This window comes from Lathamus discolor, chromosome 3 (genome assembly GCF_037157495.1).
Source record: "Lathamus discolor isolate bLatDis1 chromosome 3, bLatDis1.hap1, whole genome shotgun sequence".
Taxonomy (NCBI): domain Eukaryota; kingdom Metazoa; phylum Chordata; class Aves; order Psittaciformes; family Psittacidae; genus Lathamus; species Lathamus discolor.
This window is the reverse complement of record NC_088886.1, coordinates 105,629,834-105,652,168: the sequence shown is the minus strand read 5'-3', so window position 1 is coordinate 105,652,168 and position 22,335 is coordinate 105,629,834. Positions and strand designations below refer to the sequence as shown.

At 37.3% G+C, this 22,335-nt stretch overlaps 1 protein-coding gene across 2 annotated transcripts in view; it reads right to left on the bottom strand.

The window, feature by feature from the left end:
* Positions 1-4,635: 4,635 nt before the first annotated feature.
* MYPN (myopalladin) overlaps positions 4,636-22,335 on the bottom strand; it is a 56,671-nt gene continuing 38,971 nt past the window's right edge. For both annotated transcript variants that reach the window (XM_065670959.1, XM_065670958.1), the window contains 8 exons: positions 14,126-14,347; positions 13,707-13,856; positions 12,729-12,808; positions 12,106-12,232; positions 10,392-10,599; positions 9,529-9,694; positions 7,054-7,187; positions 4,636-4,842 (listed from right to left, as the gene is read on the bottom strand). In XM_065670959.1, coding sequence (XP_065527031.1) covers positions 4,673-4,842; positions 7,054-7,187; positions 9,529-9,694; positions 10,392-10,599; positions 12,106-12,232; positions 12,729-12,808; positions 13,707-13,856; positions 14,126-14,347 — 1,257 coding nt within the window. In that variant the 3' untranslated portion in view covers positions 4,636-4,672. The remainder of the gene's footprint in view (positions 4,843-7,053; positions 7,188-9,528; positions 9,695-10,391; positions 10,600-12,105; positions 12,233-12,728; positions 12,809-13,706; positions 13,857-14,125; positions 14,348-22,335) is intronic.

The following is a 22,335-nucleotide window of genomic DNA, read 5'->3' as shown; positions in this document are numbered from 1 at the left end:
ACTTGACAGTATTTTATTTTTTCTATGAAATATTCTAAGGCCTGTTTCCATTAATCAGCTGTCACAGAAAAGTTCTGAGGATACCTCTGATCTTATTGCACACTCAAAATTATCTGGGCACGCGAAGAACACAGTCTTGTATGCAACTTTGAAGCATTTATTGAAGTTTAGGTGAGATGAAGGGAAATACATTACTGAACAGGCAAGTGTTTGTTTTTTCCTTTCTTATGCACTTAAAATATACTTTAAAGCTGACATTAACATTTTCCTTCCCAGTGAGAATGAAGTTGGACCGAAAAAAAAAAAAGCAACTTTAGTAAAGAAAAAATATAAAATAGAATTTTAAGGCTCAAAGTGAACATCTTTGTATTATAAATAGTAAGGCAATTACAATGAATCACTTCTCAAATATTTAAGAGTTAAAATGTAGGTCTTGCTGATACAGTCGTGTGAAGGCATTTTCCAGAAACGCTTTTAAACCTGGTAGCATTAAGAACACGGTTCTTAAAGGAATTCTTATTCCAGATCTGTTGCTTTGAAGTAACTCTGATTACTGTAAACAGTTGGGATTGGCAATTGTTTACATAGTAAGATAAAAACTGGAGACTTGGCTTTTCATATTTCAAGTGTGTGCTCTCATCTTCTCACGTTAGTACATGTGAGGCATTCAGAAGGTATGCTCCACCTTCCATATGGAAGCAAAGGAACTCAATCCAGCTATTTTGAGGCAGGAAGTCCAACAACATCAGTGCAAACTGCTGTGTGGTGCTGCTGAGCACTGGGTCTGCACCAAGCTGGACCAGAATTTCAAAGCAAAGATAATACTTCTGCTTCCTAGAGCTGCAATACAAAAGTCATTTCTGCTCTTCTTTGAAATATACTGTGTCTCTCTATGTAAAACCAGGACTAGAAGGAAACAGGAAACTAAGGGCACTGATTCAGAAAACACTGAGAGGTTACAAACCTGGGCATTTCTGTATCTTACTGATAGAATGTTATGCTCCACATTGTGGTGATTTAATGGACTTTTCGAAGAATATAGCTAACACTGACTTCAGTGGAAGTTCTAACATTAATTTTTCTTGTTGCAGTAGCCTGCCCTGAATAAGAGAATGAAATACCATGAAAGTGTGAAGTCAAATCAGTTATTCAGTTAAACAAAAACAATGAACAGCCAAGCTGTTCAGGAAGGGAGCACAGTTACAAATCTCAAGGGGTAAGACAGTGCCATCCTCCACAGGACATGACCTCAGACAGCATTGCATGTTTAGTGACAGCTCAGTGTTGTCTCTGCTGCTTACACAAGCCTTTTTCCATCAGTTAGCAGCATCACCTCAATTTTTTTTGTCCTTTTCTAGCAAGTTGTCTTTGTGATGAGGACATCAATATTACTAATTAACATCCGTCCACATCAGCTTCCTTTACATACTCCTTTTACAGGCTCAGTATACACAGAGGAGAAATGTCCTGTAGCAGTTAACATGCAAAATGACTACAGAACATTTGGAGTCAGGCTCTGATTTTGTTTGCATCAGACGCATGGAAAGTAATTGAGATTACTCACTTCTGCATTATGTAGGGAGGTGTGATGAGTAAAGTTTTGATCCTTTTGCTAGTAAATACTGTCAAGGAGATAATGTTATAGTTCAGCTGACAAATTTTGGTGATCCGCTCTCTGTAGCCTACCTCTCAGGGAAACTTCTGGGACCTGTTCCTGAATGACCAAGGATTAATCCTTGTTACACAGATGTTTTTGAAAAGTCTTTCAACACTGGATTTGTCCTTCAACTTACAAACCCCTGAATGTGTATTTTAAAAAAGCACTGTACCACTTCATCCTCATCTTGTCAGTTCAGGTTATAATGATGTAAGTTTGGGAACATTCTGCTGAAATCACAGAGAGAAGGTTGAAGAGATGTGGTTTACATATTTTCTCTATGCACTTTGTCTTTTAATTTATACTGAGTTTTTGGGGGTGTTGTCTGACGTTGTAAAATGGGAGAACCACTACTACTGTCAGTAATATTAAAAAGTATGATTCCAGCGCTGGTAACCAGTTATTTGCTAATAGTATTTCTTTTTTCCAAACTATGTAAAGAACTCTGATTAAAGTGATCACTCTTGTAGCTAGAATTGCCTCACAGGATATATCCCAGTTAAAAAGGAAAAGGTTGTACTTACTTGAATTCCTAGTTTCTATTCAGTCAATAGGTAAATTAATCCACATAGGGTATTCCGAGAGGCAGTGGAAAATAAAATAAATTAAAAAGTACAGAGTGATTTAGGTCTGAAGGAACCTCTGGAGATCATCTTGTCCGACCTCTCATTCAAAGCCAGGCAAGGGAGCCACAGGGGAGTTCTAAGCAGACAATCCTTTGACCAAGCCTGTGCTAGGTATAAAGCCTGATGGCTGATACACAGCCTGGAATATGTTGGATCAAAATCTAGTTTTCACTTCTGGCATCAAATAAGGGGAAGACCAGGGCTGTTCATGGGAGTAGAATTTGATCTTCTACTTTCTAACAGCACTGGATTAAGCAAGCAAAACTCAATGATTTACCTTGGATTATTTTCACAGGAGTAGTTACTAATATGGGACACTTTAAATTTTGGGTTGTCCAGCTCTGACTCAGTCTAGGTTTGGTATTGGAATCCCTAAGTCATCCTAAAAACCACTGAAGGTAGAGGAGCAGTAGGTTCTTCAGCCTAGAAAATCAGACCCACAAAGTGTCTTAAATTGCGCACCCTGTAACTGAAGTCACTTGAATCAATGCAGAACTTTAAATAGCTATTAGTTTTATTTTGTTTGCCAGGGAGGAGGTACAACACAGGCAACAACTGGTGTTTCTGCTTTCCCACTGATATATCTGCACATTGTTTTATCTCCCAGGATAAGAATGGATTTGAGTTTCCTGGTCTGTTTGGTCTGGGGTGACTTGTTTGCGATTTGTAACAAAAGTATGAGTGTTATAATGATGGTTTTGTTTTATGGTCTTCACTCAGGTAGGAAGTGGAACAATATGAGAAGTTAACTTCCTCCAAACCCTTAGGGAACCAACAGTTGGAACCAGCATAAGCTGTATTTGTAGGAAACCCAATGAAGGACTGTCTCAGTCTCTGCCTATATCCAGTATCCTTTTGCTCTAAAGAGAACTCATTATTTTCTTTGCATATGTGATTTTTTTAAAGTTACATTTTTAATTTGAAAAAATCCAAATAAGGTCTAAAATGAAACTACCTGTTAATTTTTCTTGTACTCTCTGTGACTTTGATCAGGACTTCATTGCATTCTCTAGCCATGGTGAAAGCAGTAAGAACTGCTTGAAAACAGTGTCCAAAGAAGAGGGAGAGCAGTAATTTAAAGGTGCAGGAAATAATCTTAGATATTCACAGATTCTAAGTCCTGGGAGATATTAATGCAAGTGTGTAGATGCTAAATATCTTTTTATCAATCATTAAGTGTTGTCACTTAACACCTTCTGTTGTACTTTCAATAAATTGCCTTATTTATTACTACGATCAGTTACAATAGGGTTTTTAGCTCTTTGCACATAACTGTTGCTTAACTTCATAACTTTTGTATATTAACAGGATTCTGTCTTTATAGAAGGCACCGCATTTGTGATAATTTCCTTAATGATGGTGAAAATGTAAATTCCACCAGGTTATAATTCCTTTTCAGTTAGTTAAAAAATGAGCTAGATGGCGGATGCATTTTTAATTTAGTCATGTTAAAAATCAGGAAAAAAGGTATTTTTAAAAATGGTATTAAATGGTATTTAAAACCCACAAAGCTACAAACTTCATATCATTTGTGTTTGAAGTCAGAAAATCATTAACATTTCAAAGAAAAAATATGAAGCACATCTGGAAAACAGTTTCAGCTATGGGCTCCTGAGAACATGCTTCAGACAACAGGAATTTTGGTTTCCTATGTTAGCATCCTATGCATGTGCCCGGTCTCTTAATTTATGAATCCTTACACCGTGAGTACAGTTCATGGAGTACACACACACACACACAAATATAAATATATAGAGTATACAGCTGCACCTACATTAAACACTATATTTATCTAGTCTTGAGTTCAGAAATTCAAAGATTATTGGTATAATAATATATAAAAATGAGTTACATCTTTTCCCCGTAACTTGTGCTTTGTGATTATCTGGCATGTTTTTTAGCATTACATTCAAAGTCTTGTTGTTTACGCTCGTTCAGGATTATTGTTGTTGTAATTGTCAATGTTTTCACTGGCAGTACTCCAGCTAATCATCAGTCCTTAACATGGCTTGCTACAGTACAGTAGCTTTAATTCAAGCAGTAAAAGTGGTATTGTCTTTTAGGTGCTGAAAACTATGTTTACTATGTAATTCTTAGCAAACTACACAGTACTGAATTTATTGCACGACACTCCATACCACAATTATCCTGCAATAAAATAATATGTAAAAGTCTTGTATGATCTGTTACTTGCAACATCTGCTGCAGCAGTACACTTAATTACAAATAAGTTGCTTGTAAACGTTGAGCATCTTGACTTGTACATCTTTTTTGGTTTGGGTTTTTTTTTCTGTTTGGGTTTGTTACCCCTTCCCACCCCCACCCCCCACCCCCCACCCCCCCCCCGCTGTTCTAGTATCTCTGCAGGTGTAACTGGAACAATTGTTTTTCAAAGTTCTTCACTCTCCACCACCTTATGGGTTGGTGATGAAAACAGCAGAGGGCTTTCAGTAGTTGGGAAGGCAGAAAAAATGTCAAGTCCTTGACCCGTAAGGCTTGCATACCGACTGCCACCAGGTCGAAGCTTTATTGGTTGTGGAATTTGACGATGCCACTGAGCTGAAGCAACAGAAACAGAATAGGCTGTATAAACCTCTCATTAAGTTAGCAATGAAACAACAGAAATCAGTGCACACAACTGAAAGCTGATTTCAACATCTTTGGACAGAGCACAGCATTGTGGCTCCCTGTTTTAAGCTTTGTTTCTTCAAATATTATCATTCATGTAGTTTATATGTTGAGTATTTTTATTGAAGTCCACAGATGGAATTTCATCCATTTCAGTTCAGTGGTAGTCATTACATGGATTTTACTAAGTCCAAAATTCAATCACTTAATCTTCGGAGCCTTCTCCAAAGCTCTTGCAATCATGACTAAAACCATACCATAGCATGAAAAGAGATGAACAAACTGGACATGGCTTCGAGTTTTGATTTTGTGCTACTCTGTCCTTCAGGGGACTTCTTGATTTTTTTTTTGGTTGGTTGGTTGGTTGGTTTTCTGTTTGGTTTTTTTTTTGTCTTTTTTTTTTTGTGTTTTTTTTTTTTTTTTGGTGGTATTTAATTTCAAAGTAGTAATGTAGGGATTTTATTTAAAGAAGTGATTACAATTTTTATTTCCCTCTACTACTTACGACTAGTAACAAGTTTCCCAGATTTTTTTAAAGATACTGAAAGAAACGTAATCCAAACACATTCGGCAATTTAAAAGTGACATTCAGCATGTTCCCATAGGAGCAAAGACTGTTATGGTTTTGTATGAATATCTAGCTACTATATAATATGTAATAGTTATAATTCTCAAAACACTTCGGAAGGGGAAATTGATATTATCATTGCTGGTATTTACCCATACAAAACCTCCATGTCTGCACACAAATGGGACAAACATATCTCTGAGCAATTGAAATGAAGGGGTAGTTCAGGCTAAAAACTCCAAGAATAACTTAGTTCTTGGGACCCACAATCTGCTTCTGAAGCACTGATAGGAAATGTCTTTCCTTGCTGAATTTTAACCCTATCTGGAAATACTTGAAAAAGAGCCTCCTTTTTTCTTGCAGCCCCCAGTTTGTTTCTGTGTAAACAGTAGACTCATTATTTACTGTACTTTCTCTTTGCACATGGAATTGCAAATATCAGATCACTCTTTCAATCCCCCAACCCCATCCATTCAAAATAGCACAAAGAATAATTACTTCTGTAACTCCTTTTGGTGTATAAGGCTTGTACAGCCATTACAAAATATGGTTGGAATCAGGAAGCATTTCGTACTTGTGATATTTTTCCTGTTTCTACCTTGAATTCTTCGTATGAAAATTTAATTTATGTCTTGCAATATTTAGGTACCTAAGGAATTATTTTTCATTTTATGTGACCTTTTCTGAATCAGACTCTCACTAGCCCTCTCTTGAACATTACATTACTATTGTGTATATCACCACAAGGTGGCAGAAAACTGACAGAGATGCTCTGGTGACTTGCGGTTATCTCTGATAATTGAAGTATGGTTAGGGTTTTTTTTTAAATTAGAAATACAAGTTTGAAAATATGTTTTGTTTGGGTTTGATTTTTTTTTCTGCTTTGAGGTTATAGTTATAATACAAAAGTCTGGGGAACAGGTTTTATGTTTTATTATGCCATTTAAGTGATCTAAGTACTCTATTGGTCTAGATAAATTGTCTGAACTATTACATTTTGCATAGGTATAGAGTAATTAAGTAATGTGCTGTAGTTCTTGAACTGGGCTGTGGCCTTCTCAGTCCTAAACCAACATTAGATGCAAACTAGCCTTCATTAATTAGGCATAGTTTGCATCATACATGCTCCATAGAAGAACGGGTCTGCTGTCTTGTCTGCAATTTCCTGTTCCATCTCAGGTCAGTGCTGTAGCACAGGTATGTGCCAAAGGTAACAGAGCTAAGATGCAACTTGAACACATTTATTATATTTTGAAGTGTCTAGAGAATTTGGAAGGTGGAAAATGGGAGTAGAAAATATTGTGTAAAATGCTTCTTCTGTTGGTGTTGGTTTTGTTTGGGGTTTTTTTTCACTTGTATTTTTACCTGCCTTTAAACTGATGCGGGAGAGCTAATTTGGCCATTTAGCTGTACCATTGTGCGTCCTGATAACCATATTAATCTGTGGTCATTCTGTGACACTAATTTCTAATCCATGTCAAAACCAGCAATTTACAGACTAAGAACTAGATGAGAAGTGGAACCAGTCAAAGAAAATAAATTCTGATTTGTTTGATTTACTAGCAAATACCTACCGTATATGTCAAGTCTAGCAGTACAAGAGACAATACCAGCTTCATTTTTTGCAGACAAGGTATACCAGCCAGCATCTGCTTTCTTGGCAGGTTGAATGAGGAGGCAGACATAGCCTGTCGTATCTTGATGCATGCTGGGAAAGTAGTTGTTTTGGAATTAGTATTTCTCAAGAGCATAGCAACTTTGAGATTTTACAATACGTTCATTAAATATATATAGATATATATCCATATATATATATATAAATATATATAGATATATATCCAGCTTCTATTCTCAGGTAGCATTCTAAGACATTTTTAGTCAGTAGATTTGTTTTCAGTATGGCCTCAGCCAATGACAAGAGTAATTGAAATTTTATTCTTCCTCCTCCCAGTTGTGCAAAGCCATCCTGTGACAGTGTGAGCTAAATTGTTACCCTGTATGTTTTAATATTGGAATTTCTTACTGAACTAAATGAACTAAACCCATGCAAAGCTGCTGTGAAGTCATATTGTATTTTTTCCTAGTTCAGAAGCTAGAAGAATAATTTAACAAAATACCAAGAACATTTCTAGAAAGTTGTGATATTCTTCACAACAATAACCAGAGCCACTCATAAACTTTCTTATGGCACCCTTTCCCATGAGAAAATGACTGAGTGGCAAAATCCTAGATTTGTTTGGCCAACACTCTAAAAGAAACCTGCTTCATTATTCCCTCCTCTTCTTTTGCTCTTCAGTGATCTCAGACTTCCTGGCTGCAATTTCCAGGAAAAACTATTTGCTAGTATGTCAGAGAACTGAGGCTCCTCTGCTCTATAGGCTGTGGTTGGTCCTTATTATTAACCCAAGTGGTTCCCTCATTATTAAGGAAGAGCTGGGAGATGAGTACATCAAAATACTTAAAGTGGCAGGAAGTTCTGAAATTTGAGGTTTTCTTTTCTTATGAACTAGATGACAAAGCAAACCAAGAATTTCAGGCCAAGAGGACATTTTCTGCTTCCAGTAGCTCTAATGAAAAAGGGAGCATTCACCATTTGCTCTCTGCACTATATAATTTGCCTTATGCTGGGGGTGTACTAGTATAGAAGCTTATGCAGGTCCATGATACAAAAAAAGTCTTTCAGCTTTAGGCAGGAAAATAATAGTGAGCCAAGTTAGGGACAAACAAGGACAATGCTGGCCATCACTCACATGGACCCGCGCAAAAGCACTCGAAGTCTTTCGGGGCAGGCAGCCTGGTCATGACTGGCCAAAATAGCAGAGTTGTTACAAACCTGATATTAGCTGCTGGCTTTGTGAGGTGTGGGAGGTCTCCCTTAGATACTTCTCTGCTAAGCTGAAGCAAAACCTAATTTTCTAATATATAGATTCTAATAAATATATATTTAATTTCTTTCTGTGAAAGAACTGGAAATGAGGCTTTTTAGGACAGTTATTCATTTTACAGTAACTACACTGTTTCCAATGTGTATAACCGTAATTCCTGTGAAAGTACCAGTATTTGAAATATATCCTTGTGTAATATGCTTAGAGGCAGAGGAATAGGCTACAGGCTGTAGAAGATCAGAGTCAGGTGTACTTTTTGGAGAGGGGCAGTAATCTCTGAATGGGGACAGGGAGACCACTGAAAGATTTTCAAGTCAGCTTGAAACACACTTTGTGATAGGTGTGCATTCATAAAAAGTGCTGCTGTGGAGCCAGATTTCTTTACAGAAAGCCTGCAGTATATGCATGTAAAAATATAGTACTACTTGAAGCTGATCTCAGAGATCCAATGACTCAAAATTCAATCATTAGTTGAAGCCAAGTGAAATAAAATATTAAAAATAAGAGTTACATTGAAGTAGAAATCTTTAAAAAAGAAATTAAAGCAATTAATTTCTCATTAATTACAGCTAGGCACATTGTTTCATTAGCTTTTCTTTTGCAAAACCTAAAAAATAGGGATGCATTTGAATGCAAGATCTGATCCCAAACATTGTTCTATTTTGTCAGCAGGGATCAAAGTCTTTGCCTATGTTTGTGACCAAACTTTGTTATCAGCCTGTTTCTGATATGCTAAACTCTCTATTATTCCATTCTCTGGGGCATTCACAAGCATGTTCTAACTGTTTTGAGTTTGAATTCATTTGAATTAATTTATAACTAAACTGGGGAAAAAATAGTTGAGAGAAAGAGTAAGTTGCTAAAATGCCTTAAAATACCCTATCATCGTATCTTTAATAAGAAGCTGCATATGCTGTATCAGGCCTATGTCCTGAAAAGTCTATCACCACTCTCCAAATCAGTGGCAAATTATGCTCCATGCCTTTATCCTCAATCAAGGAAGTAGCTATTGTTCACCTCACAGTGAAGCCAGCGTTTTAAACTTTTTGTGAGTGAAAGAAGTTGTTTTAAGACCACCACCACCTGTACCTATAACACAGGTCTTCAAGGAAACAATTAGTCCAGACACAAGAAACTCCAAGCATGGGTATGATGGTGCAGTACCTCATCCTCTCTCTGTTTGATGGGATGGTCTCATTATCCTTCTTCCAGTAAAATACGGGGGGTGGCATTCCCACAACTCTGCACTCTAATCTGACAGGGTACCCTTCAGGAATACCACAGTTCTGAAGCTTCTCCAAAAACATGGGGGCTTTTTTCACTTCCTTTGCTGGAAAAGTAAAAAGAATTATTGAACAACAGATACTTTGTTGTTTGTTTCACTTTAGAACAGTATGAAAGAACATGACCAAAAATTATTCTCATGATATCAAAATAGGTTGTGAATTTTTAATGGGATATTGGAAGGAAAATGAAATGCCATGACATAGCCTCTGTAAGGGAACATAAAGAAAATAATAGGCAGAACTGATGTTCATAAAAGAATGTATGCATATCTAATGCGTCTAAACATACTACCATTGCAGGAAAGTAATGTCAGATATATGAATTTCAATATGTCACATCTTGTAAGGCTTTGATAAAGAATAGTATTCAGATTTGTATTTTTCTATTTAGAAACATTTTTAAACTAATAAAATTGGGACTGAAATCTAGGAGACCTCAACATATATTGTGAATTCAAACCCTATGCAGTTTCTGGGGAGAATTTTGTTGTTTTGCCAAGAGAAGAGGTAAAGTGATGATGAGACAGAATTGCAACCATCTGTTAATAACAGGAGTGCATCTATTGACCGAGCACCAAGTCTGTTTCCTTCTATCAGATGAGTTTTATAGCTCTTGAACTCCTAATCTCAGTGGATTAACTGTTTATTTATACTTCTCTATAGGGAAACTAAGCAAGGTACGTTTGAAGAAATACAGACAAATAGCTTCATCATTGTGACTAGTTTTTCAATGATTCTTACCTACAACAGTGAGCTCCAGACTGAATGAATTTTGTCCTGTTTTATTAGTGGCAAGGCAAGTATAAGTTCCAGCATCATTTTGTGAGAGAGGATCAATCAGAAGAGAGTGGACTCCAGTCTCTCTGACCAGCATTTTATGGGTGCCATCTGGTAGCACAGGTTTGCCGTTCAGAAGCCACGTCAGGTCTGGAGTTGGTAATCCACTAACCTAACGGACAGTGAAACAGACAAAGACAAATGTCAAAATGACAGATTTTAGTAAAACAATAGGTAAGCCCTTTTTTTTCTTTCAGATGCTATCTGAATGATGTCAAAGTCTAGAACAGAAAGACTGGGGTTTGTTTGTTTGGGTTTTTTTTTATTTCTCAGCTTCTGTTTTCTGCTGATTAGTTCCAAAAGGGAGAAATCCAGAAAATAAACAAGCAAAAAATACATTAAACGCCTACCTTTTTCTTAGTCGGAAAGGAAGATACTTGGTTATATATCAGAGTCACAAAAGACTCCTAGTAATCTGCTAGTTTTCTGGGTTTTTTGTAATGCTGAATATAAAACCCCTGGATCTAAACCACTTCAGGGTTTAATAGAGATGAAGTGTTTTACACAAATTACTTTGTTTCATAAATTTGATGAAGTATGATAGAGTTCTTTGTAGCTGCTAAGCTTACATGCTTTAAAACACTATAGATTAAATATCTCTTAGAAAGTTTATTAGGCTGTATTATAGTCTTAAAGATCTTTTGAATAGATAGAAGTACTTACTCATGTCTAAAATACTGCTTTCCAAACAATATTCAACAAACCAGAGAAAGAGGGAAGTGGAACTTGCCTGAACGAGGACTGCTGTCTTCTAGGTTTGTGCAATACCAGACATGCTTTAAAGGCTTCATAAGCTCTGCGAGGATAGCAGAGCTAAGAATAACAAAATTCTTTGGCATGCTCCCTAGTAAGCTTTTCATCATAAATTAGTAGTAATGAATCCTGTTCATCTTCAGGACATTAACTTGTGCTTCAGAGCTTCTACCCTCTTCAGGGTAAGAGACATTCTGGAGTGTGGAAGAGGTCAGTGTCAGCCCTACCACCTTTGCTGCACTACTGGGACATAGAAGTACTACAAAAATACATTGGAGCGATGACTTTCTTAAAGCTTTCAACAACAGGATATTTCCTGCATGTACTCTAGCCTCTGACAACTCTCTCATGTCAGGATTTGAATCTGTAAATGGGGATGTTTCTGCATCTGTGCATGCAAGGGAAGCATAAAATTAACTGGGCTCTGTTCCCTCTTTTCAGGGAGTATTAACCTTCAGTAATTCAGTCCAATACAATGGAAACATTTGTTTGAACAGAATGCAACATGCTGAATCCTCTCTTTCTCATGGTTTTGTGCTATTCTGGATTATGTTCAAGAATCTGATAATGGAGCAGAGTTCAGACTGGTAAAGGACACAGGGCACATGTCTAGTAATTTGAACAACCTTGTAAGTAAGACTTCTGTTTCTGGGGTTGTGTTTTCTATGTTCTTCATTCCATATAGCATGTGTTGAAAAGAAATGCCGTGAATCAGCTCAGATACAATGGCAATAAGAAATATTTTTTTTTTAAATGTAGCATTAAAACTTTACCAGGAGGTGTTCACTTATGCATGAAAAAACATGAAAACACCTTGCAATCCATGTACACAGGTAGAGAAAGTAAGAATGAGCAGAGGAAGTACCTTACAATCCAACCTACAAAGTCGACCTTCATGTGCTACCATGTCACCTGGAGCCTGTAGAAAGTATGGCCTGAAAAAGCGTTCTTGAACTGCCTCTTTGTCTCCTTCTGGCACCCGAGATCGTGTTCTGCAACACAAAAATTGCATGTATGTTTGGAAGGCAAAGGTTTTTTCCTAATGCTTAAAAAAAGGAAGAAACTGTCAAAAAGGATGAACAGATAGATTTAAATAAAAGGGTAGAAAGAAATGGACTGATTGAAATTTAATACTTGCATATTTTCCACTTAGAAAGATTAGCAAATTAACTACATCATGTAGTATCATTGGATTCCCAGGCTATCCTTCACTTCTTTTTGCCTTCTTTTGGCTGAATTTCATCTTGCTAATCCACCCTTGCCTTTACTGCAAGGGGTAAATAAAATAATACTTTACACTTAAACTTCCCTGCATTTGAAGATGACCTTCAAAAATGCTACATTCTACAAGTGACCTTTTGGGTCACTGTTACTTCCATTTTATCGTTGAGAACTGAAGAAAGAGTGCATTGAAGTACAGTAGCTAGTTATTTTGAACACCTTCAGTAAGAAGCATAAAGAGGGTCTGAAGGACTTGTCTTTTTTTACCTGTGAGGCTGAGCTGTTGATATTCGGCCCCGAACAGGGATACTCTGAACCATCAGGTGGCCTGAACAACTGATTCTCCCCTACAAATTACAATGGAAACAGAATTAATAGTTGGTTAATAGCTCATTTTGTGTAACGTATAAGTATTTATCAATCGTTTACAATGCAATAGGATTTATTTTATAAAGTCTCTGAATTATAGTATAAATATTACTTTTTCAAAGCAAATGCTATTATCATATGGTGGAGTGCAAGTGAGGCAGGGGTTTCTTTGTGTGTCTAGAGCAGTGTGTTTCTCAGCCTCTTCAAGGCTATGGCAATGTATTTAGCAGTGGTGCTATGTAAGCTAGCCTGAGCAGTGTGTGTCCCTGCTTGTTCATTCCTACCACTGTCTCTCCACAGGGACTAGCATAGGTGTTTGTGCAGTCACACAGAAACTGGAAAGTAGTTGGGCTGAAATATAATTCAACAAAAAAGGAAAAATTCAAACTGGAACAAGTTGCCTGATTTACTTGAGTGTGCTAAGTTAACACATAGGGTGAAGAAGAGTGGTATTAGGGTATGAGACTATTTGCAGATCCACATTTTTGCATCCTAAGAATAGAATAGTTGTGTTTAGTAACACATCCAAATTCGATGTAACTCTTTGTTTCCTCTTGCTCTATTCTTTCTGCCTGATATATGTCTGTCTTCTTACCACATCTCAAAAGGTATCTGTCAGCAGCAGGGGTGGTAAGATAGGACAAGAGTTACTAATGTGAAAAAATGTCCTTAATGATTGTGACTGGGATGTGTAAGAATAGGGCAGTAGTTCCAGCATTCTTCATTACATTCTTTCCTCTCTTAACCTCTGAAGCAATTTGATTTTTGATAGTCACCACTCAATGTCAGACTAGGTGGCCCAATCTCTGTTCCTTTTAACATATATTAGAAAAAGATGAAACAAGAATTTTTGCAGTGGAAATTGAAACACCTTACTTGTGGGTTTGCAGCCATGATTGTATAGTTGCCATCATCATCATTAGTGGAAGCTTCAATATGTAAAGAACATGTTCCGTCTTCTTCTCTGTTCATTTTGAAATGCGTGTTTTTCTTTGAAATCTGCTTGCCATCCTTGAACCAGTATACCTGTAGTGATCAGACAACCCCCAGCGACTTAACACTTGCTACCTGTAACCAGGAACTTGTGAGACAGTCCATACATTACATCAAGGCCTGATAAGTGCTCAGAAGAATATATTTTATTTTAGAAAGTTACGACTTTCTAAAATAAATAATATATTATTTGTTTTAGAGCTCTTTCCAGAGACCCATGTTCTTAGGAATGAGGCTTTCCAGAGGGATGTATAGAAAATAGCATTTTTACTCCTTTACTGCTAAGAGTGAGAATGTCCTACCTTGGGAACAGGTATTCCAACTATTTTGCAAGTGAATGTAATGGGAGATCCTTCCATTACCCGAAAGTGCTTAAGTCTCTTATCAAATATTGGTGCTATGTATTTGCCTGTAGGGATTTCCTCGTGTTGGACTTCATCGTCTGATTCATCCACGGGGGTACGTTCAAGGCGAAATTCTATTTCATTCATCAGCCTCTGCTCAAAGCTTGAAATTCTGTATTCCTGTAGAGTGAGAGAGGCATGGTTCTGAACAAGACACGTTGTGTTCTGTAGTATTTGCAGTCGTTTGCCCTTTTAGACTAATTTTAAAATTAGTGAAAACAAAAGAGCCTACATAAACTAGGACATATTGAAACAGTTTGAATTTCATCTGCTGACACAGATTCTCATAGCCTCTTAAATTTGCTGAATGTAACTGAAACTGAATTTTTTCAAAGGCAGCTAAAAAATCAGTCATGTAATTGCTCCACCTCCCTAGGAAAAAAATATACTCTTGCACACACTGTTGATCAAAAAGGATCATTAAGATATACCACATTTTTGAGGATTTAATGTTCAAATATTAGTCATCATTATAGAAATGAAAACTGCCATATATTTCAATTCAGAATTAAATAAGGAAAACTATACCTACTAAAAGAGAAAGCTAGGAAGAAAATGAAATATTTTCGGGTAATTTGCCCTCAGGTTAGAACTTGACCAGATTTCTAGCTGATGTAACTGAGAAAGCAGAACACACCGCATTTAAATACTTAGAAGATTAAACAGATGATTCAAGAAACTCAGTCTATTCCTACCATAAATGACCATTTCCAGGTAGTTTGATGTGATTATGACTCTCCTCCTAAGCCCATGAAGTCAATTAGAAACCTCTCTACTTAGCTGTTTTGCATGAGGATGACTGTTATCTAGACCAAGAGGCATTTGGCCAAATACCTCTTGCTGTGACATGTGAAGCTTCAGAACAACAGCCAGCTTCAGGTTTTCACACCAAATGAATGTTTATCCTGGGAATGGTGGAGCACTAGAGATACACCTGAATGGACTTCTCTGGTAGCAGATGCTGCCTACCTACACTAATGTAGACAGCTGCAATGTCTTGCTTAAATGGTAATAAACTGCCTTACAGGAAAGCTTGTATTACAATATGTAGGCCTGTAGCAGTAGCCAAATCATTTTGCTCAGACCTGGATTTATGCAGTTTGCAAGTCCAGGGCTTGCATTCCTGCTTCTATTGGAGGACACTGACATCTCTGTGAGCAGGCTTGGTTTATTCTGCTGTGGCAAGCTTGGATCTTCAGAATCTCGCTTTAATCTGTCAGATAGTGCTATTACAATGGGGTTTGTTGCTTTCTTATAGGAAGGAAATGATCTGTGGCTTGAAAGATAAGTACTTGAGCAATTCTGAAAGTCCAATTCTCATAATTCTAATTTTTTAAATAGAATTTTACAAACTGGTTAATAGTATATAAGGATGTAGCCTATCCTTAGATATATTCCATTTGCTGAAAAAAGTTTCAGAAAAAACATCTTGTCTGAAATGTTATAAAAAGAGAACCAGCAAAGATCCCTAATCACTGGGACTTACATCCCTGATCATTTAGCCATTTCATCATACTGCTGATTATGCTCTTGACCAGTAGTTTCCAAATAGTAAGGTGCAAAACTGGAGAGGCAGCATAAAATTTTCACTGACAAAATCTTCTGATTTCTTCAGGAGACCAAGGAAACAGAGGTAGCAAAAGGTTGAGAGGTTATAAGGCAGCTTTGAGGAGAAAGGGATCTGTAAGACTTGGGGGTGAGAGGAGGAAAACATGGCAGCCAGAAAATAAAAAAGGGAGAAATTGCATGGTGAAATAAATACCCTGGTAATACCTGATATTGGTACTGTAATGGTAGATACTGAATATCAGTCTCTTAATCTAAAATGTTTTTGGGTGGTGTTGCTGTAAGGTCAGCTCTAGTAAGGTCTAGCTGTAGTGAGAAAAGGCAGACAGCTGAGTAGAGAGGAAAGGACTTTGATGAATGAACTCCTGTTACTGGAAACTGCATCCTCCTTGCACTCCTCCAGTCTCTGGTGCTGCAGGGGCTATCCCTTCACACAGCTTTGGAGCAGTGCTGTTAATTACAAGGTAACAGGAATGTTTACAGGGAGCTCAGATCTCTCGGTCTCTCCTTCAAGATACCTTTCTTACCTTTAATGCTGTCCCTCCCCTCTGACAGGCACAGTCTGCTCTCTGACACTTTCTTCAAATTACCACTGCAAATACAGCTTTGCCAAGCAGTTTTTGAGCTTGCAGGCCTGTAGAAGTGTGCAATACATGTGCCAAAGGGTAGGAGCTAGCCACTAGATGGTACCATCCACTTTGTCAGTTGGCTTTGTTTGCTGTGTGGGCTGGCCAACAGCTGGTAATTCGCAAACAGCCTGATAAAGTTTCATCTTGTTGAGCTTTTTTCTTTCACACAGCATGTCTCAACAAATCACTTTAATAGATCAAATTCTAATCTTACTTAAGCCAGTGTAAAACTTGAGATTCTTGGATATCTGATCAACCGAAGCTATTATTTTTCAGTTTAGATGGTGAGAGCCGGTTATAGTCTTTCAAGGGAAAGTTAAGCAATTAGTTTTCTACATTTGATACAGAGAAAAAGGCCTGTGTATTTTTAGGAAGGAAGAATCAAGTAAAATTCAGGGAGTGACTACTGAGTTCTCAGAAGCAGCCATGTCATCAAAATGCACTGCAGTCTTATTTTGTTTCTAGAGTTTCAGATAAATTAATGAATTCAAACCTAAATACTTTGTTGCAAGCAATGTGCTGAAGAACATATTTGGAGTTTTGGTTTCCTTCTACTTCTTTGAGAGCTTTCAATAGTTTCCTTCATGTTGTTTTAAGTAGTTCTTAGCAGCAGAGAGCAGAATCTGTGGCAAAGAAATGACCTACTGAGAAAGGATTACTTTGGGTGTTTGTATTTTCCAGTAGGACCTGAAGATACTATATATATATAATTCTTTTAAAAATGAAATTGTTTTCAGGAATTTCACATGCTGTGTGGCCTTTGGAAATTTGGAGGCTAATTAGGATTAATTAAGGTAGGGCTTATCTATTTCTCTCCTTCGCTTTCCATCATCTAATGATTTGGCCCATGAATAAAGGTCAGAGCAACATCGCAAGTATGGTACTGGAAGTCTCATTTCTGCCTGTTTAAACATGCTACTGTTTATTGTGTAATGAACCTCTCAAAAATTATGTAATTTCTGAATATTGGTTATATGACATCATTATAAGTACAGTTTTGCATACGTTTCCCATTTATCATATTTGAGCACTTTTGAGCACTGTTATTGCCTTTGCAAAGATAAGCCATTTTTCAAGTGTTAGCTATGTTTAGAGGGCAACAGGGCTGATGGATGCAGTAGGTGAAGTAACTCACAAATTGGTTTTCTCCGAAGCTAGTTGCAGTAAGTCTGTGAAGAATTTTTACTTGGAGAGGGCAACTCTGAACTCAGATTAGAATAAAATGAGTAGGGATGAAAAGTGTTAAGACTTCTCGTAGTCAGATAGTAATCTGGAAGCAGTAGTCTAGAAGGCTGAAAAATGGAAGAGGGCTTTTTCAAGAGCCAACACCTTTTAGGTTTTAAGTACAACACGGTAAAGAAAAAAGGAAAAAGAAGTAGGGGGCCTGCATCTGCTCTCGCATATGAAACTGTTCAATCTGCATAATCTGTAAGTCAGCAGACCAGTTATTTACTGCCCAGTGAACCTTACCAACAATTAACATAATTTTTTTTTATGGCAGTACATAAATCTGTCACTGGACGATCTTTGTCTTTTACAGTCTTGAACTTGATTGAGCTATATGCATGTTTCATTAGACCTACAAAATGTGTATGTGATGACTTTTTTCAGAATTATGTAACTAATCTCTAGATCAAGATTTTCTTTTGTTCAGTTTTGTGGTGACTGTGTCAAAATCAGCTTTTGGAAATGAAAATTGCTAATGACAAGAATAATGTTTGAAATTAAAAAGGCAGTATTGTACTTTAAATATATTCTCAATTGTATGTGGAAGATGAGGAAATCATCGCTTGGTCCATGAAGTGAGCTGTTCACGGTATGTTGTTCTTTAGCAGAGGGAAGTAATGGGGCTAGTAAGGCATTAGCATTACACTTTGAAGGCATCCCATTAATTAGTAAGGTGTTGACTCCAGAACAAAATGCTACAGAGTGGAGTTAAAAGGCAAAGAAATACTGCAAGCTAATGGGGGAGACCAGTGTTGTTTATAGGTGAGTTTAGTCAGCAGTTTTTCTTTTGGTTTTTTTTCAGATTCACTGCTGTCCTAAAGAAGTTGTGGTACATAATATGAATAGTGTAGGGTTGTTGTAGACATAACAGCCTACAGATGAAACAAAAAAATGCTGATAATTAATATCTTTTATTTCGTCTACTCCATAGGTAGTGTGAGGTGTTCCCTGCCCATGGCAGGGGGGTTGTAACTTGATGATCTTAAGGTCTTTTCCAACCCTAACTATTCAATGATTCTATGATACAGGTGTAAGTTCTCTAACCAACTAATGTAAATTAAACTTAGAGCAATTATTTTCAAGCTGCAATTCACCTAATGTTTCTTGCCTCTGTTTTGGATCTGAAAAAGTGTTATGTGAACAGTGTATAATTTTTTTCCTGACTGATGTGCTGAAGATATTAATTTCTTACAAATGTCACTTCATTAAAAAATATGGGCAGTTCTTCCTTTTCATATGGCTGCTTGCAGAAGAAAATATGATAGTGGAGGCAATGCATTTCATGGGGCCACTTTGAAGTTAATCATGGACAGGTTTTCTCTCACATTTCTTGAGTGCATGTGACTCTGAATGTAGGTACATACACAGAAAAAGGTATCAAATAAAAGTTGCAGTTTGTCAAAGCAAATGCATATTGCTGCACTATCAACACTGGGCAATCAATTCTGGTGACTGCTTCTCTGCCCATGGAAGACACACGGGTCACTGTGTTTCCACACAAACACCACAGGCACTGCTAGGAGCCGTGCAGTCTGACTGCATGGTGGGACTGGCTATTTGAAGGAGTTACGTTCAAAATTACATTTTAAATTAGGAAATATTGAAGTTAGGGTTCCCACAGCCCCAAAGTATTGCCTGTGTGTTGTGCTCATACTTAAGTGTTTGTCTTTCTAATTGTATTGTTTAGTGTGCATATATATGCTTTATGAATTACAAGACTAAGTTAACATTGCTGTGAAAATGTTAATACCAGCACACATAGACTGAAGGTGTTATACCAAATTTCTTATAAAGAACAGGAATCTCTGAAATAAGTGGAAATACACCATTGTATAGAGAATATAGTCTTGGATGTTTTCCCTTGTTTTGTAGATTATCTTCTAAGATTAGTAAGAACAGAAAATAGTTGCTAATATAGCTTTTTGAAGAACTGTCTTTATCACATAAACTATAAACATATTTCTGAATGTGATTACATAAGTGGAGTAGGGCAAAGTGTGGTTCAGACAAATATTTCGTAAAGTGTCACACAAAGAACAAGTAAATGTGATCACTGGGTACTGTGTTAAACTAGGCTGCAGTTCAGCATTCTGAGGAGACTAAGGGAAAGAGTACGAAGGTTCAAGCTCTGTTGCTGGGTCAAAAATGTAGGGTGCTAGTTGCTTTTTGGCAACTTTCCTGGAACACCAAATTTTCACAGAAAGGAATTCACACACTTATTTAATATAGTAGCCAGATATTTTAAATTGTGCTGTCTACCAGCTAGAAAACTGTAAAATTCATGCCTCTATCTAGAGGTGTAAATGTTCTGGAAAAATTAGAATATATATATAATATATATAATAATTTATGTATAATTGTATCTACATATACTGAATAGACTGTAACTTTTGAAACTTGGATAGTTCATATACAAGCATTAATGAAAAGCAATGGTGGTTGCATTAATATTGTCAGGGTGTAGTCGGAAGGTCAAAAGACTTAAAACCAGCCAGAGAAAAGCTAAGAAACACACTGGTAAATGTGTCTCAAGCAGTTGTGCACTACTTTTCTCTAGCCATTAGTATCACCTTGTAAGTGGGCTGTGCAACATTATTGCCACAGAGACATGTAGCATATTTAGCATGATTTGCAGTGTAGCTGAATCTGTTTAGCTGCCAGCTTTAGTTGCTATCAGCAGTATTCCCCTGCTTCCCTCCCTGCTCATATTCCCTGCTCATATGCTCCAAATGTCCCTCCTGCCATTACTGGTGGTCATCCGATCCCACAGTGACATGTTCTACAGGAGTGAGGTAGAAGAAAGTTAACCCAAAAATGGGGGGTGGGGTGTGTCAAACAAGTTCTAGTGGAAATGTGGAAATTTGAGGTACATGGAGGAGTGAAATGCAGCTTCTCTTCTGGCAAGCCTTTGCAGTGCCTTGGCAATATTGTTGTAGGGTGCTGCTGGATGGTTATAATTTGTCCAGTATGGCAAACAAAATCTTCTCTCAATGCAAGTCATTCTGAAGGTGCAGATTCACATCATTTTCTCTCTGTGACTGATCTGTTTGACCCCATCACCATAATTTTTTGAGCACCTAACAGCAGGGCAGCCTTCAAGGCAAAGCTATTACCTGCATGAGAATGTATGAGAAACTGAGACCTAAGGAAGCTATTCAACCTGGTAAGGTAACATAGAAAGTCTGTGATAGAGCAATGAGTTGTATTGCTCTATCACAGAGCTATACAACTAGAAAAAAAAACCTAGATCTTGAGTCACGTAATCTAGCTCCTGGGCCATTCTGCTACCTGTAACCTTTTTGGCAAAAATGGGAATTGCATAGATTGTAGTAATTCCTGTAAGTTTCTTAGCACTTTTGGGTGTGAATATGAATTCTAAAATCCTGGGTCTGTTGAAGTTAAAACCTGTCTTGCTGTTGACTTTAGCATGCTAACAGTTAGTATCAAAATAATCTGACATGAGCATAGTAACCCATGGAAATTACCACAAATAGAATGGCTAGAGGAACTTTATTTGAAAGTTGATTCTCATATACTGCATAACAAACTTAATTCTGTTTGTCACTTGTTCCCAGCTCCAGACAGATTTCCCAATTTAATCCCAGTTTTGTGACTTTTATTAGATTGGCTTTTTGGCAGAGACACTCTAAATCTAGTTGACAGTTTATCTAAGAACTGACATACATTGCATCTCAGTGTCTGTTTCCAAGCTTTAACTTTCCTTGGCTTTAAAGTCTAATCTCAGCTACTCTGACTGAAATCTTCTGTTTATTTTGGATTCTCTCTCCTTTCCCTCCCCCCTCCCATTTCAGCAGTGGGAGTCAAAAACAATAGATCTAATGTTCATGCTTTTCTTCACTTATGTCCCATGAAGATGTGTCACTGAAGTGACTTACTTCTTGCAGGTGAATTACGTTGGGCCATCTTACATGGCACAAGACATGAATATCATGCTATGCCTATGTAAACAAAAAACCTTGAAGAGTTTAGCAGGTCATCTTTGGTACATAGCCAGACAATATTCTAAATACAGTTCAGCTCTGTGATTGAGCAAGAGGAAAACACAAAAGCAAGCAAATGAGGTTTGCATCTCTAAACTTCCACAGATGTACCAGTTGGAGCAAGTGGCTTAGGAGTGTGTGTGAAAGCATGAGGAGTTCAGGTTCCCTTTCCTAGGTGAAGAGCTCTGCAAGCCAAGACCCTGACCACGAAAACCTGTCTGAACTTTGTTGTTGATTAGATATAGGTCTTGAGAAGACAGCTACAAGTGGTTGTTCATTTATTCATTCCCGTGATTACTGGGAGTTCATACCTATTGATATCAAGAACTGGTAGTTTGTCTTGGTCAGGTTCTTAAATCTCTTCTCACTTCTAGTACAGAGCAAACAAGCTACTGTGAGGACTCTTTGTGATTTAATTCCCATCCTTAATCCAAAACTGCCTACATTTGCTGACCTTTGAGAGATGATGTGAAGCTTGGTTTTGAGCAAGATTTTTGGGGTGATTGAATTAAGTGTAATTCTTACACTCTGGGGAACAGAGTTGTTAGTGATTCTTGGGACCTTTCTGAGGCTGACTGCTTAGTATGAGAATTGAGAGGTGGTGATTCTGTCTGATCAATGTTGCAGTGTTAGTGGCCTGTGTGATGAGTTGGGTTGCATATGCAGATGGTTGCATATGACTTTA